General features: G+C 43.6%; 3 protein-coding genes across 3 annotated transcripts; 1 reads left to right on the forward strand and 2 right to left on the reverse strand.

Moving 5' to 3' along the window:
* Positions 1-716: 716 nt before the first annotated feature.
* LOC106587408 (centromere protein T) lies at positions 717-4,486 on the reverse strand. The gene is made up of 6 exons (XM_014175764.2): positions 3,954-4,486; positions 3,380-3,730; positions 3,206-3,305; positions 2,926-3,093; positions 1,193-1,297; positions 717-1,080 (listed from the first exon to the last, which is right to left on the reverse strand). The coding sequence occupies exons 1-6, from the start codon at positions 4,366-4,368 to the stop codon at positions 948-950; spliced, it is 1,272 nt and encodes a 423-aa protein (XP_014031239.2). The 5' UTR covers positions 4,369-4,486; the 3' UTR covers positions 717-947.
* An 8-nt stretch (positions 4,487-4,494) lies between these two features.
* On the reverse strand, positions 4,495-8,570 carry LOC123730836 (centromere protein T). Its single transcript, XM_045709121.1, has 9 exons — positions 8,505-8,570; positions 8,033-8,136; positions 7,725-7,854; positions 7,010-7,166; positions 6,753-6,846; positions 6,497-6,633; positions 5,704-5,770; positions 5,455-5,606; positions 4,495-5,228 (listed from the first exon to the last, which is right to left on the reverse strand). The coding sequence occupies exons 2-9, from the start codon at positions 8,119-8,121 to the stop codon at positions 4,495-4,497; spliced, it is 1,560 nt and encodes a 519-aa protein (XP_045565077.1). The 5' UTR covers positions 8,122-8,136; positions 8,505-8,570.
* Positions 8,571-8,833: 263 nt separating this feature from the next.
* On the forward strand, positions 8,834-10,565 carry tha11 (THAP domain-containing protein 11). The gene is given in 1 exon segment (NM_001140484.1): positions 8,834-10,565. A coding segment is annotated over 1 exon segment (828 nt). The 5' UTR covers positions 8,834-8,941; the 3' UTR covers positions 9,770-10,565.
* Positions 10,566-15,165: the final 4,600 nt, after the last annotated feature.

Raw genomic sequence — 15,165 nt, forward strand, 5'->3', positions numbered from 1 at the left:
TACATTTTTAGATGTCATCGAATAAATATGTATGCTACTTGGCAAATGAATAAAATATGTAAAATTATGCAATCAAACTTTTTTATGGAATCCCACCTTTTTACTGGATATGTGTGCAACAAAAATTCAACATTCTACTTTCTGTCAAGTCTACGCATACAATTTGATTTACCACACAACGCACTACAACTGCCTCTGCAACGCAATGCTGCAAGGCAAACGCAGCGATCCATTGAAAATGAATGTACTTCTGGTGTACCAAAACGCAAATCACAATCAGTGTGTTCGAAGCATATTGCTTGAAAGCTGACCGTTAGCAAAGAACCAAACGGAAGCAATCAAGGCGAACGAAAATGGGCCTAACTGAATTTGAAACGGTCGTTTGCTTTCTGTTTGGTGTAAACGGTTTGTTGCAAAAATGTTTTGAAACAGAATCTGCCTAATGATCACACCCCAAAGTAACGAATGCGAAAGTTTGAATGATTGCTTTATTTTATTCTGACTGTACTGTGATTAGCTGGGTCGATTGTGAAAACTGGGGGCAGCATGAGGACAGAGGGCATTAGATTAGTGTCTACAAACTATAGTGCTTGTTGTATTGGTTGTGTCTTTCAGGATTCTCTGATGGAAGCAAAGGCACTCCTAACCTCAGGGCTTTAACTCCAGTCTCCTTTCTCATCCAAAGGCCCTTACAAATGCCAGTCCAGACTGCTGAATAAATCAAATCAATTTTATTGCAGTAATATTTGACAAATATAAACAAACAAAACAAAAGACGAAGCCATATTCCAACAAAAACAACACATTTACACCAGGTTACATGGTCTTGTCCTGGCTGTGTTTGAATGAGTGTACAAATAATAAATGAACAGCTATTAATAGATATTCAATCAAATATACAACATGAGCACACATGATTTGGGCTAATCATTCTGAGTATAGGCTGATCATTTTCTCCTCGGTTTGGGAATGACGTAGTTACCACTATTTGCCACAGGAATGAGGAGCTTCTGAGATTCCATTGGGAGATATTTCTCAATCAAAACATTCACTGGCATGCTGTCAGTCACAAACCCCTGCCTGGAGAGAAAAACAGAGTTAAAGAAAGAAGAATGCAGGCACACACATGACAAGGAGATTATAGTACCTACTGTACACTTAAACACCTGACGAACCAGAGCTATAAACAAACCTCCGCATCAGCAGCTCTACGTCCTCCACCTCAATGGTCTTCCTCTTGGCGTGAGCAGCAAACATCTCCAAGTCATCAGCTAGTCGGTCAAAGTAGAGCTCCATTCTGGCAAGTAAATGTTACACATGCATTCATCCATCAATACATTATCATTAAGTAAGTCCTCTATTCTGTCACTAATACATATAATTTAACGTCAATGATAAAAGAGCAGTTGCATTCTGATGCTTTCCTGTCTTTAACCTGTCTGGGCTAGGGGTGAAAAACGTACCCAATTTAAACAGGTTACTACTTACTACTGCCCAGAACCTAGAATATGCATATTATTAGTAGATTTGGATAGAAAACACTGAAGTTTCTAAAACTGTTTGAATGGTGTCTGAGTATAACAGAACTCAAATGGCAGGCAAAAACCTGAGAAAATTCCAAGCAGGAAGTGGAAAGTCAGAATCAAAAGAAGAACTACAATTCTCAATCGAAACTACAGTGTCTTTGGGGGACGCTGCACTTCCTAAGGCTTCCATTGGCTGTCTAAAGCCTTCAGAAAGTGGTTTGAGCATTGTCCTGTCACTGGGCAGATAATAGGAGCATTCACTGAGTGGTCTGCCTGGCAACAAAGGGATTGGATATGCTTGGTCCCACGAGCACGCCCCTCCTTTTTCTTCTTGAATGAATATGCTATTGTCCGGTTGGAATATTATCGCAATTTTACGTTAAATACCATAAAGATTGATTTTAAACAGCGTTTGACATGCTTCTAAGTACGGTAATGGAACATTTTGACTTTGTCTCAAGTTCCGCACTCGCGCGTTATGCCTTTGGATGAGTGATCTGTACGCACGAACAAAACGGAGGTATTTGTACATAAATATGGATTATTTCGAACAAAAACAACATTTCTTGTGGAAGTAGCAGTCCTGGGAGTGCATTCTGACGAAGATCAGCAAAGGTAAGAGAATATTTCTAATACTAATTCTGAGTTTAGGTTGCCCCGAACTTGGCGGGTGTCTGAATAGCTCACCGGGATGGCTGAGCTATGTACTCAGAATATTGAAAAATGTGTTTTCTCCGTAAAGCTATTTTAAAATCTGGCACAGCGGTTGCATCCAGGGGTAGTCTATCTATAATTCTTAAAATAATTATTATATATTTTGTCAACGTTTATGATGAGTATTTTTGTAAATTGATGTGCACATTCACCGGACGTTTTTGTGGGAATACATTTTCTGAACATCACGCGCCAATGTAAAATGCTGTTTTTGGATATAAATATGAACTTTATCGAACAAAACATACATGTATTGTGTAACATAATGTCCTAGGAGTGTCATCTGATGAAGATCGTCAAAGGTTAGTGCTTCATTTAGCTGTGTTTTGGGTTTTATTGACACATGTCCTTGCTTGGAAAATGGCTGTGTGATTATTTTTGTCTATGTACTCTCCTAACATAATGTAATGTTTTGCTTTCGCTGTAAAGCCTTTTTGAAATCGGACAATGTGGTTAGATTAACGAGAAGTTTATCTTTAAAATGGTGTAAAATAGTTGTATGTTTGAGAAAGTTGAATTATGACATTTTGTTGTTTTTGAATTTTCCACCCTGATATTTCACTGGCTGTGTCCCGCAGGTGGGACTAGCCCATAGAAGTTAAACAGATCGGTACATCACTAAATCACTTAATGTGCAGGTTAATGAACATAAGCACTTTTCCCTAAGATGGATGTAGATTCTTACATCTCCTTTAGGACAGGGTAGACATCTGTAGACACCTTGGTCTTAGCAAAGTGTTTGAACACGCTCATGATGTAGCTCTTAGAGAGACCAGGATCCTTCTTGGCTGATCCAGCCCGCTTTCCCCTCACCGCTTTGGGCTTCACCGCCGCTGCAGCACCAGCCGAAAAACTGAGGCCCCAAAAGACAACAGATTAGGTCACAAGCTTGCACACAAACTAGCACACTTATAAACACACAGTACTACTACTAAAATTATTGCATGTGTTTGTGTGTGACTTGCCTTGGTTGAAGGTCTTTGAGAATAGTGGGTGTGGCCAGGGGGTCAATAGGCAGAGCATTCCTCTTCTCTCTGACAAACGCAGGAGTCTTCATGGACAGCTCTGTAGGAAAGGGGTTAGTCATCACAACATATACGCACTCGCACACACCTGAATACAGATTTTGTGGATCTAACCTTCACTCTGGATACCATCCCCCTCTTCCACATCATCCCAGTCCTCCTCATGGTCAGCTGGGCTCTGGGCAGTGATGGGGTGCAGGGATGAGATGGTGCTGTGAGGGGCGTTGTTCTCAGGTTCAAAGGTAATCTCTAAAGGAGGCATGGAGTTCTCCATCTCCTCATTTCCAAGGCTGGTGCCTGTTCTACTCAAACCTTCCAGCTCCTGCTCATCTTCCTGGGGCAACGGGGAGGGAGGGGCGCTGCCAAGGGTTACTGTGCGAGTGTGGGCGCTCTCACTAGCTCCCACCACCGGCCCACTGTGCCACTCACCAGCAGTGTCCCCCTCTGACCTTCTGCCTGCCCACCCTACAAAACACACACAAAGACATCAATAAAACAGTCTCACAAATACTACATTAAATAATAGAATAGAAAATAGAATAGACCCACTAAGATTATTTTTCAAACTTAAAAAAGACTGAACAGTCTTGTTGACAAGCAGTATTTGAGCCAAGTGGAATACTGTCCACATCGGCCAATGTCACATCTTTCATTATCACATCAGGCTTTCATTACCAACCTGACTCACCAGTCTCTGTAGGATGGAGCTCTGCTCCCATGCTCTTGTAGCCCCTCCCTCCTTCCATCACTCCAGCAACCTTGACACCGCCCTCTGAGCAATAAGCTCTCCGACTGATGTGCATCGCATTGTGTGCTAAACTCTGTGATGTCAAGCCTTTTTCCTGCCCTTCTTCCACTACCTGTCCCCCTTCATCTGCTACATCTTCTGTCTGAGATTCAGTCATCTCCTCCTCCTCTCCTTCTGCCTGAGACCCGGACACCTCTCCTTCTGCCTGAGACCCGGACACCTCTCCTTCTGCCTGAGACCCGGACACCTCTCCTTCTGCCTGAGACCCGGACACCTCTCCTTCTGCCTGAGACCCGGACACCTCTCCTTCTGCCTGAGACCCGGACACCTCTCCTTCTGTCTGAGATTCAGTCATCTCCTCCTCCTCTCCTTCTGCCTGAGACCCGGACACCTCTCCTTCTGCCTGAGACCCGGACACCTCTCCTTCTGCCTGAGACCCGGACACCTCTCCTTCTGCCTGAGACTCGGACACCTCTCCTGCCTAACTCCCCTCTCCTTCTGCCTGAGACCCGGACACCTCTCCTTCTGCCTGAGACTCGGACACCTCTCCTTCTGCCTGAGACCCAGACACCTCTCCTTCTGCCTGAGACTCGGACACCTCTCCTTCTGCCTGAGACCCGGACACCTCTCCTTCTGCCTGAGACTCGGACACCTCTCCTTCTGCCTGAGACTCGGACACCTCTCCTTCTGCCTGAGACTCGGACACCTCTCCTTCTGCCTGAGACTCGGACACCTCTCCTTCTGCCTGAGACTCGGACACCTCTCCTTCTGCCTGAGACTCGGACACCTCTCCTTCTGATTTAGCCAGCTCCTCATCTTCTCCTGTCTGGGAGTCAGCTACCTCTTCGGTCTGTGATTTGGACTCCCCCTGTCTCACCGAGGCCTCTCTCTGCCCAGCATCTCCAGCCAAATCCTCTCCATCTTTGTTGCCTATTTCCATCTTGTCCTCCTTTTGTTCCCCTACCTCCTCCATATCTTTCTCATTCTTCATTACTCCCATTTCTCGCTGGATCTGTGTTCCTGTGATGGTGTCTTTGTCCTGGGTGGCAATAATGTAGGTTGTTGCTGTGTCATCAGGCGGGGCGTAGAGCGCTGTGTTGCTGGTGATGATGTCATGGGTGATGTCAGGAGCGGTGAGGTCACTCAGTCCCAAGGTGAACCCCTCAGAACGAACGGTCTCACTGAGACCCTGCTGATCCTCCCTAACACTCAGCTCTAAAAAAAACAGGGAAAGGGAGGTGGGCGTAGGAAGAGAAAAAGAGGTGGAAGTACTAGGTTTAAGTTCTACTCTTCACACAAAATGTAGTCTTACATAAGAGAGTCTCTCTCATATCGTTCCAGATAATTTAAGTACATATCAAACAATAGAATACACCGAACAAAAGACAAGCAGAGATATAAGGGGCAAGAAATGAGAAAGGATGCAGAGGAAAGGGCTTACCAGGGTCACCACCCATCGCCGCCTGTCGATTCCGTAGGGCCTCGTCAAACTCCTCAAGGCAAATTTTTTTACGATTTGCTACCTTCCTTTGAAATCCCCTTTTCTCAGTCCGAACGTCCACAAAGGGTGTTTTCAGAGAGAAGGTGATAGAGCTAGAAAATATGAAAAAACAGCCTCATTTACATTTCTGACATTCACTACTGAAATTCAATGCGAGAGCAGAAGTTTTTCTAATTTGCAGCTCTTTACCTTGGAGAGGCAGAAGACAGGGATGAGAGGTCTTTTTCTGTTGCACTGCCACCTTCACCCTCTCCATCTGCAAACAAGGAATCCACACACATAAAATTCTATCAGAAAATGAATACATCCATCAGACTCCTAACCAACAGGCTCCGAGACAGCTTCTACCCCCAAGACATAATACTGCTAAATGGCCATAAGGCTACTAAATAGTTAATTAATGGTTACACAGACTATCTGCATTGATCCTTTCTTGCACTGACTCTATGCACTCACAATACTATATACACAGACTCTCACATAAAACCCACACACATTCACTACATACGCGCGCACACACATCATATGTTACTCTTATTATCTATTATGATGCCTAGTCACTTACCCTGCCTACATGTACATACAGTATCTACTTCAAATACCTCATACCCCAGCACATTGATCTGGTACTGGTACTCCCTGTTAATAGTTCCATTCTTGTGTATTTTATTCCTCGTGTTACTATTTGTATTATTTTTTTAAAACTCTGCATCGTTGGGAAGGGCTCGTAATCAAACATTTAATGGTAAAGTCTACTACACCCGTTGTATTTGCCGAAAATACAATTTCATTTAAACTTGAACCCATGAAAAGTGGGATTGTCACTTGGTCAAAATGAGTGGAACAGAAAATGTCTTCATTTAGAGCAGTTAACCAGTATGTTTAATCACACCCTGTAGCACATTCAGAACATGCTCCAGTTACAGATGTCACACAAACTCAACCATGCGCACACACTGTACAGTGCCGACCATGACCTTACCTTCATGTTCAAGCTGCCTGTTGAATGCTGTTATGTTGAGACTCCGACGTGGTCGCTTCCTGCTTAGTCCCTTCACCGTATTTGACAGGTTTACTGTGGTGGTCATGTCAGGGAGATCCAACTCAGATAGCCCTGTACTAGGAGGCACAAACAAAAACAAGGTGTGAACGCACAAACTAATCACCACACCAATAATGCAGAGGGCTGTGTGTCCTGAGTGCACCTCTGAGGATATCGTCCTTGTCTGTCAGCATACCTTGGGCGGTTGCTGTGAAGACTGGAGTTTGTGGAGGGCAGCTCTGGCTCCTTCCTGACTGGCCGGTCCTGAACCAGAAGGGATGTCTCCGGCTCTGACCAATCAGAGAGGAGACAGAAGAGCAACAAAAACAAAGATCACTGAACAACGGGCCATAATGTGCCCATGATGAGCATATAATAACACATCCATCTTACCGCTAGTCAATAATAAAAACGCTGACCCACACACTCTCACTGTGATATGACAACACTCACCTGTCTGCAGGATCCCCCTGAGTAGGTATCTAGGTGTGATGTCATCATCATAGAGAAGTGAGGCTGTGGCTGGTGCAGGCGTGTTTATCTTCCTGACTCCCTCTGATACAGCCCGCCTCTTACTGGGTGGCTCTGGCAGGGAAGACCTGGAAGTGCTCTGTAAAAGAAAAGACAAAGATGCTGATGAACTCAACACAAGCCTTGTTTAAAACAGTTCCTCTGCCCAACACAGACAAACAGACAGAAAGACAGATCTTCAAAGTAATCCCGGGCGGACACTACACAACTTTAAAATCCTAACATCCCTGAGCCTCTCACATTAAATGTCCGTCTTTCCTGTAGTTGTCTTGCCAACATAGTGGTGCGCAAACTAAACGATGTGGCACAAACGAGGGGAGGTCACGCACACACACTATTGCTGATCACCGTTCTCAAATCTTGTCATTACATATGTCACACTACAAGAGCATTGCAGATTTTGTGCAGATAAAATCAAAATAATTAAAAAATATTGGGATGTCTGGGACTGCTCAAAGACAGGATCGGTAGCCCTCTGATTTCATCTCTGACCCGCTCACATTAATCAAGCGTAGCTGATGGCCGCTCACCCAGAGTAGGCAAGGACATGGGGATTTTGTCTCCGATCTCAAAAACTTGTCTGGGACAGCTAAAATTGGGGCCAAAATCACATAGTGTACATCCGGCTTAACCTGACCTCACGAAGCTTCTTTTTCATGCTCTGTTTGAGGGCGTCCTGTGGGGTAAGGGCCCCAACATCACTCCTCCTTAGTCTGATACTATGTCTGACTCTGGACCCAGGGGACTGGAACTGAGCCTGGGAGGCACTAGAGAGGACATAACACACATGGCTTATTCCATTAAAATTACAAATTTTATCTGGAGATATCCCAGTTGACAAGAGAGAGCCTGTCAACCTAACAGTGGACAACCGCTAGCCAAAGCAAGTTTAGTTGATCGATAGTAGTAGGTACTGTGGGTCACTTTCCGACAGTGTTGATTTACCTGCGGGTAATTGGGGACCTGGAATACTCCGTTTGAATTACATCTTGCAGGAGAATTCGAGCAGACACGTCCTCGTCTACAGAATCCATGGCATAACGTTCAGTCTGTCGAAACAGAAGAAGTCAACGTCTTATCGATATTCTGGAAATAATTGACATGCTGTCAGTTTTAATTACCTAGCTAGCTCACTACCGGCTTAGTACTTGCTAGCTAACGTTAATGCAAATAAACACATAACTTACTACTTCTGAAAGTAAGTAAGTGGGGCGACTAACGCGTAAACGTTAACCTGGTACTGACTGACACAATCAAGGAATTCTACCGAGTCGTGTTCACGATACGTTAGATTCGTGTCGCCTCTTTATGTGGAAAAACAACGTTTTGATGTGCTACTTTATGATAGTATCCTAAGCTTGCTAGGATACTATGAAAAACTATATATACAATAAAAAGCTTGCTAGCTAGTGTTTACCTTTTAGCGGATGGCTCCCGCGTTTAAAATTTAAGTGAAAACTCGCGAGATGAGAATTTGGGGAAGCCAAAGCGCTATTCGGGTATGCATTATGGGACTTGTAGTTTATTTAAGGTCTTAGGTCTGATACACGCTTGCTTGGAAAGCAGTAATAATGGATACAATAGTAAAACATCTGTCAACATAATAAACTTCTGAGATATTATACACAAATACGTCTAAAACTATATTAATTGTGCGCAACACTAAACAAAATGTCATCTTTTTGGGACCTGCCTGCTTAGGACACAAAACAGGAAGTTGGAAGCATTGTGGGACGTGTAGTTCCGCTTCGAGGCCGATGGGCTTGATATCAACGCGAGGAAGAACGAAACAAAAATAAATTAGATAAAACTTCAATAGAATAACAAGTTTATCATATTTTCGTTGGAATAAATATGCCTGGATTCACCTGCTGTGTCCCTGGCTGCTACAACAACTCTCATCGGGACAGAGAGCTACGGTTCTACACATTTCCAAAGGATACCACGCAAAGGGAAATTTGGCTCAAGAACATCTCCCGGGCCGGGGTGAGCGGCTGTTTTAGTACCTTCCAACCCACTACTGGACACCGCGTCTGTAGCGTACACTTTCCCGGTGGCAGAAAGACCTATACCGTTCGAGTACCGACGCTCTTCCCGCTGAGAGGAGTGAATGAACGCAAGAACCGAAGGGGCAGGAACAGGAAAGCGTCTGCCTCTGCTCCTGTTACAGCCCCCAGTCCAGGTAGTATTGTCATCACAAACGTTGTTTCGACAGCCCCAGGTGCCGCTGAGACCGCTCAGAGCGATGCAGTCACCTACACAGCTGCTACTGATGGCCCTATCGTGGTGCAGATCGGCCCGGACGGCGAATACATCGGACCTGTAAATCCAGGCGCGCAGGGTGACGGGTCCTGTTTTACTGCAATCGTCTCCAGCTCCACTGACCTGGCTGGGGGCGACGATCCCTCTACAGACGCCGCTGCCCAGCAGCAGACGGTGCAGTATTACAGCGTTGTCAGCAACCCGCTGGACCACGCGTACTCGCTGACCACCGGGACCACCTCGGCCGAACTACTTCGGAAGCTGAACGAGCAGCGGGACATCATCGCACTCATGGAAGTGAAGATGAAGGAGATGAAGGCAACCATCCGCCAGCTGCGCGTGACCGAGGCCAAGCTACAGGAGGAGGTGCGAGAGCGGGACCGTTTGCTGTCGGCAGGAGCAGCGGTAAAGAAAATGTGACCATCATTCCCACCCAAAGGATGGATAGCTAAAGACCGTCGCGACCTAAGACTTTAACGTGAGATGAAGGGGGTCCGTGGAGAACAGAGCAAACCCTCTTTTTTTTACGAAAGCGATGACAATTTATTTTCAATAGAAGAGATAGCAACTTGTTGGTCTACTCATGCTATTTTTGCCTAGCTAGTTGATAGTAATAATCCCATAGTTGCCTATAAAACATTGCCCAATTTAGTCCACCCGTGTGTTTGCTAAGTGCAAGCAGCCTTTTAGGGGAGTGTAAAAACATTGACGAATGCGTTCTTGTGGATTGCCTGGCTGCAACTCTGTAGCCTACTTTCGACAGAACAGGGAGATGGGGAAATTATTAGGCCATTTTTGTTGTTGTTGTTGAGCTGTTTGTATGTCAGTGTCTGCAGTTGAATTCTCATTGCAGTATATATTAAACACCAGCTTTTCAGCTCAGAGGCCATCCTCCAAAACAAGGTTGCTTTGTGACTCTAACTGTGGGAAGATGTGTTGGGCATCATAAAAGTATGTGTGCTTATGAGGTGCCTATTTCCACAAGAGACCTGTCTTGATCAATGGCTCTATCTGGTTGCAAGGCTTTTACACCACCTAAAGGTTCACTGTGACTGTGTCTCAACCTTCTCCCAAATGGTTTGATACAGTATCTGCAGTTGCCACTCACATATGGATATTATGTTAACCTCTGACTGTTGAACTTTGACCTGACAGCAGTGACTGTTCTGAAACTTAAACCATATCCATTTGAAGTAAATTTCATTTTGAAATAATATATCCTGAGTTGTTTCTTTATCTGTTTAAATTGATGCATGAGTGTTATTCTTGGATATAGCTCAGTAGGCTGGATAGTGACATTGGTGCAGTGATCATATCATGCAGTTGATGTCTCATTTCTATTCCCCTTTTCAATTGAAGCATACTTTCTCTTAGAGAAATCCACTTATAGTGAACATCAAAGGGATCTAGAATCATGACTTAATCTTATCTTGATTATTGGCCTGAGGTATGGTCAAGTTCTGCAAAGAAATACCTAGTTAAGCTGCATCTGGCCCAGAACAGAGCTGCACGTCTTGCTCTTCATTGTAATCAGAGGGCTAATATTAATACTATGAATGTCAGTCTCTCTTGGCTAAGAGTTGAGGAAAGACTGACTGGGTCACTTCTTGTTTTTATAAGAAATGTGTTGGACATTTCTAATTGTTTGCATAGTCAATTTACACACAGCACTAACACACACACTTACCCCACCAGACATGCCACTAGGAGTCACAGTCCCCAGGTCCAGAACAAATTCAAGTAAATGTACAGCATTATACAGAGCCATGAGTGCATGGAACTCCCTTCCATCTTATATAGCGCAAGTGAACAGCAAACCTGGTTTCAAGAGACAAATAAAGCAACACCTGATGGCACAATGCCTGTCCCCCATGTGACCTACTTGTGTGTGTTTGTACTGACATTCATGTGTAACTGATAGATACACACACTACATGATAATGTTTTTAAATGTAAATTGTAAAGTCTTTTGTCTGTAATGTATTTTTCGTTAAGCGTCGGTAAGCGTCGGACACCAGTAAGACTAGCTGTCGCTAATGGGGATCCTAATAAATCAAATTAAATGACTAGCTCACATTAAGGAATATCTGGTATGGGGAGTTCATTTTCAAAATCAAGTTTGAATCCTCTCACCAGACCTGCTGCACTCTACAGAGACTATAGATGGCACTACACAACAGCTTGGACATCAATGTCACTGGACTTTCCCCTCCACATTCTGTCTGTCTAGTGAGCATCCCTATAGGTCACCTTTTCTCTATCTTTCTGCATCTCCCTTGGCGGATCATGGTCCACTATCTTACCTTCCTCTGTTATATGGGACCTTATGCATTCTTACCCCTGTCCTTAGCATCAGTAAACTGTACATTTATAAGAATCTTTGTTACTTTCTATTGTATTATTTTGTTGTAGATTCTATCTATTAGTGAGTGACTTATCTTTAGCAAAGACTAATTCAAATCCATTTACCATAGTTAAATAAAGGTTAAATTAAAAAAATAAAAATTAAAGAGAGAGAGAGATGTGATTAGCGTTGCAACGTAGGGGGCGTGGCGACAGATTTTCATGCGAATATTCTAAAATCGCATAAAAACAATACGCACATTTTCCCAACAGAGATGTTTCCATCAAATTAACTTGTCACTGATAAAAGGTTGTGTGTGATGACGTAATACACGTAAAAATACCCTTTGTGGTTAAATGACCATGCACCAAATAAAAAGGAGAAGTTAAATAGGTTTCCACCGCATTTTCAACTCAACTGATGGTTTTATCACAAACTATGTTGCGTTATATAGCGAGTGTGCGCACTCTTGGGACGTGCGCTTTAGCGGTGTTGGCTAGAGCTCACATATAGCCTACATAGCGAGATTATTATTATGGACGAAAGAGCGAGATTATTTTTATTTGTCAAATGGCAGCCAAACATCGATTATCATGTCACCATAACAAGACCCTCGATATTTGTTGGAAAGGAGCATCAAGCTAATCACCTTGCACTTTCACCACCCTGTGAAATTCAGCATAATTTATTTAATCTGTAGTCTAATAAACTGCATGGTTTCCCAAATCGTAGTTGGAGGACTGCACATGTCATCGCGTGACTCCAAGTTTACTTTGATATGATGGTTATTGTATAAATATTCGCGCATAAAAGCGTTTCCATCGACATATCTCGCATAATTCATTTTACCGACACAAAACGATACCATTATGTCTCGCGAATTGAGTTTTGTCAACTTTTGGAATGTTTTCATCTGGCTCTTCATGAAATGTTTTATCCTACATGTACTTTACTAGCATAAAAAGGTTTAATGGAAACCTCCTTAATTTGTATGGATTAAAAAGCACTGGACAGTCAAAACCACTATGAGGGATGTCAAATTATAACAGTGTAGATTAAGGAAAGGAGACGAGGAGGCCAAGTAAGAGTATTGATATGCACCCTCAGTCATCTGACCATACCACTCTGAGGCTCCACTGCTGGTTAGCAAAGGGTTTGTCTGAGGGCTGACCCCTCACATGAAAGCTCAGAGCTGTTTCCCAGGGTAGGTAACCTGTATGTGTGTATGTTTGTTAGAGAGTGTGTAAATTGTGTGTGTGTGAATATTCTGTGTACATTGCATTGCTAGTTATTTTGGAGTTTTAAGATCAATGATGTGTGTAAACTGGATGACTCACTATGTAGTTTGTGTATATATGTATATTTGTCATACGTTTGCCACCAAAATAATGTACCTTTTCAGCTGACATGGGTACAGGAATTATATGTGTGACAGAGAGAGTGAGAGAGAGAGAGAGAGAGATGAATGGAGAGAGGGAGGTTCCAGATCCTAATCTGGATTTATTCTCTACCCCAGGTCCCAGTAGAGTTATGTAATGACTTAATCTAGGCCTGTCAATCAAACTTACACAACTCTCTCTCTCTCCCTTTCCCTATCCCCTCTTTCTCTCTCTCCCCCCTCTCTTGCTTTCACCACACACAGTATCTGCGTAGCGTAGCCACTCATGTCTAATCATTTCACTGTCTATTCCTTAGTGCCTCTTGATTATATAATATGAATCAAATTCCCTAAAACAATGTGCATGACTCCGCTGCCTCTCTGTCACGAGAATTTTCATCCCAATGTTATTAACTCAAAACTCACTATATGCTTTGACCAATTCCCCGGGGGTTGTAAGGCCCCGGTTAATAGAAGAATTCGACAAAGTCCCAGAAGTCTGCAAAAGGTTAGTTCTTTATTCAGAGAGCTCTGAATATCATACAATGTACACAGCCTTTTATACCTAACATTTGGTCATACCATATGTCATACTCACAAATGCCCCTCCTCTTCTTTAACACTGTCAATGCTTACTTACAAGTCTTCTCCATCACATACATTGCTTATCATATCCTGTCCCATGTTACATAATCTACTGCAAGCCCAATGGTTTCTCCCCTCCCTGGGTGGGGAGACCTCTTTCCTGTTATTAGTTTCACAGTGGTCACAAGTTGTCTGCTGTCTGTTAACAGTTCCCCTTTTCCTTGAATGTCTAACATTGCTAAATCATTAAGCTTAAACTTTTCCTACACACACACACTTTAGTACATTCATCTTATAATCACTCGGTTATACATTTTCAGGGTGAAATCATTTAGTCAAACCTTTAATCATATAATTTCCATTACACTCTCCTATCATGGTACTTTCAAGAGGAAACCCTATGTCATTAAAGAGTATTACAAGATTAAAGTATAACACTGTGTTTTGATGTGAATGTCTGTGAATTATATATTTTTTACAAAACAAACAATTCATGAAATCCTCTATCAAACAATCCCGACCCTCAAATCTATATGAAGATGCCATCCATTGAACTGTGGGAGATTAAACAGCAGTGTGACGATTATGGCTCTCAGCTTCCTGCCATGCTGAGACCCTTATTCTGCAATCAGATAGTCAGGGATATTGTGTATAGGACCTAATCTCAATCCCTGCTTCCAGTTGTCATTCTGATTGTCTTTCTGATGGTAACGCACGCACGCACGCACGCACGCACGCACGCACGCACGCACGCACGCACGCACGCACGCACGCACGCACACACACACACACACACACACACACACACACACACACACACACACACACACACACACACACACACACACACACACACACACACACACACACACACACACACAGAGGGGCATAGCAGGTATCTCCAGAGGCAGACAGGCAGTCAGATTATTCAGAAGTTAATGGTTGTATTAAACCGCAGATTACTGTTGAGATATCGTTCCTCCCATGTGTGACTGTCTACAGATGTGAAACAGGACTTATCTACTAATGCACCCAGCGCCAGCCATCAGGAGGGCATGGAGGGTGGAGCAGGGGGCATACAGTGGGAAGTGGGTTGTTATAACTGTCTGTAACTGTCTATAATACAAAGGCTCAACAAGGAAGGGCTGTCATTAGACAGGGGGCAGAGGGAAACTCCATATATGATCTGTGTGTGGGTAACTAATGTTGACTGAACCCTGTCCCCCCCTCCCTGTCCTCTGGGGGCTGAGTTTCCCAGAGGATCCTGTGATTCCGAGCTCATCTCTCCCAGGTGGGCCGGATTCTCTAATCCTCACTGGGATCTCATCCATCTGCCCGCTTCTTCCCAAAAATCAGATTATTTAACCCAGCATCGTCCCTCACCGCCCTAGAAAACAAGACATAGCCCCACACAGGCAGAAACTGTCAAAATATACAGTATATGTGTGTGGGGGTGGATAGGACAGATTTACTGAATAAATTCTGTTCATTGAGAAATAGTAAGTCCAA

Source organism: Salmo salar, chromosome ssa26, assembly GCF_905237065.1.
Source record: "Salmo salar chromosome ssa26, Ssal_v3.1, whole genome shotgun sequence".
NCBI classification, from domain to species: domain Eukaryota; kingdom Metazoa; phylum Chordata; class Actinopteri; order Salmoniformes; family Salmonidae; genus Salmo; species Salmo salar.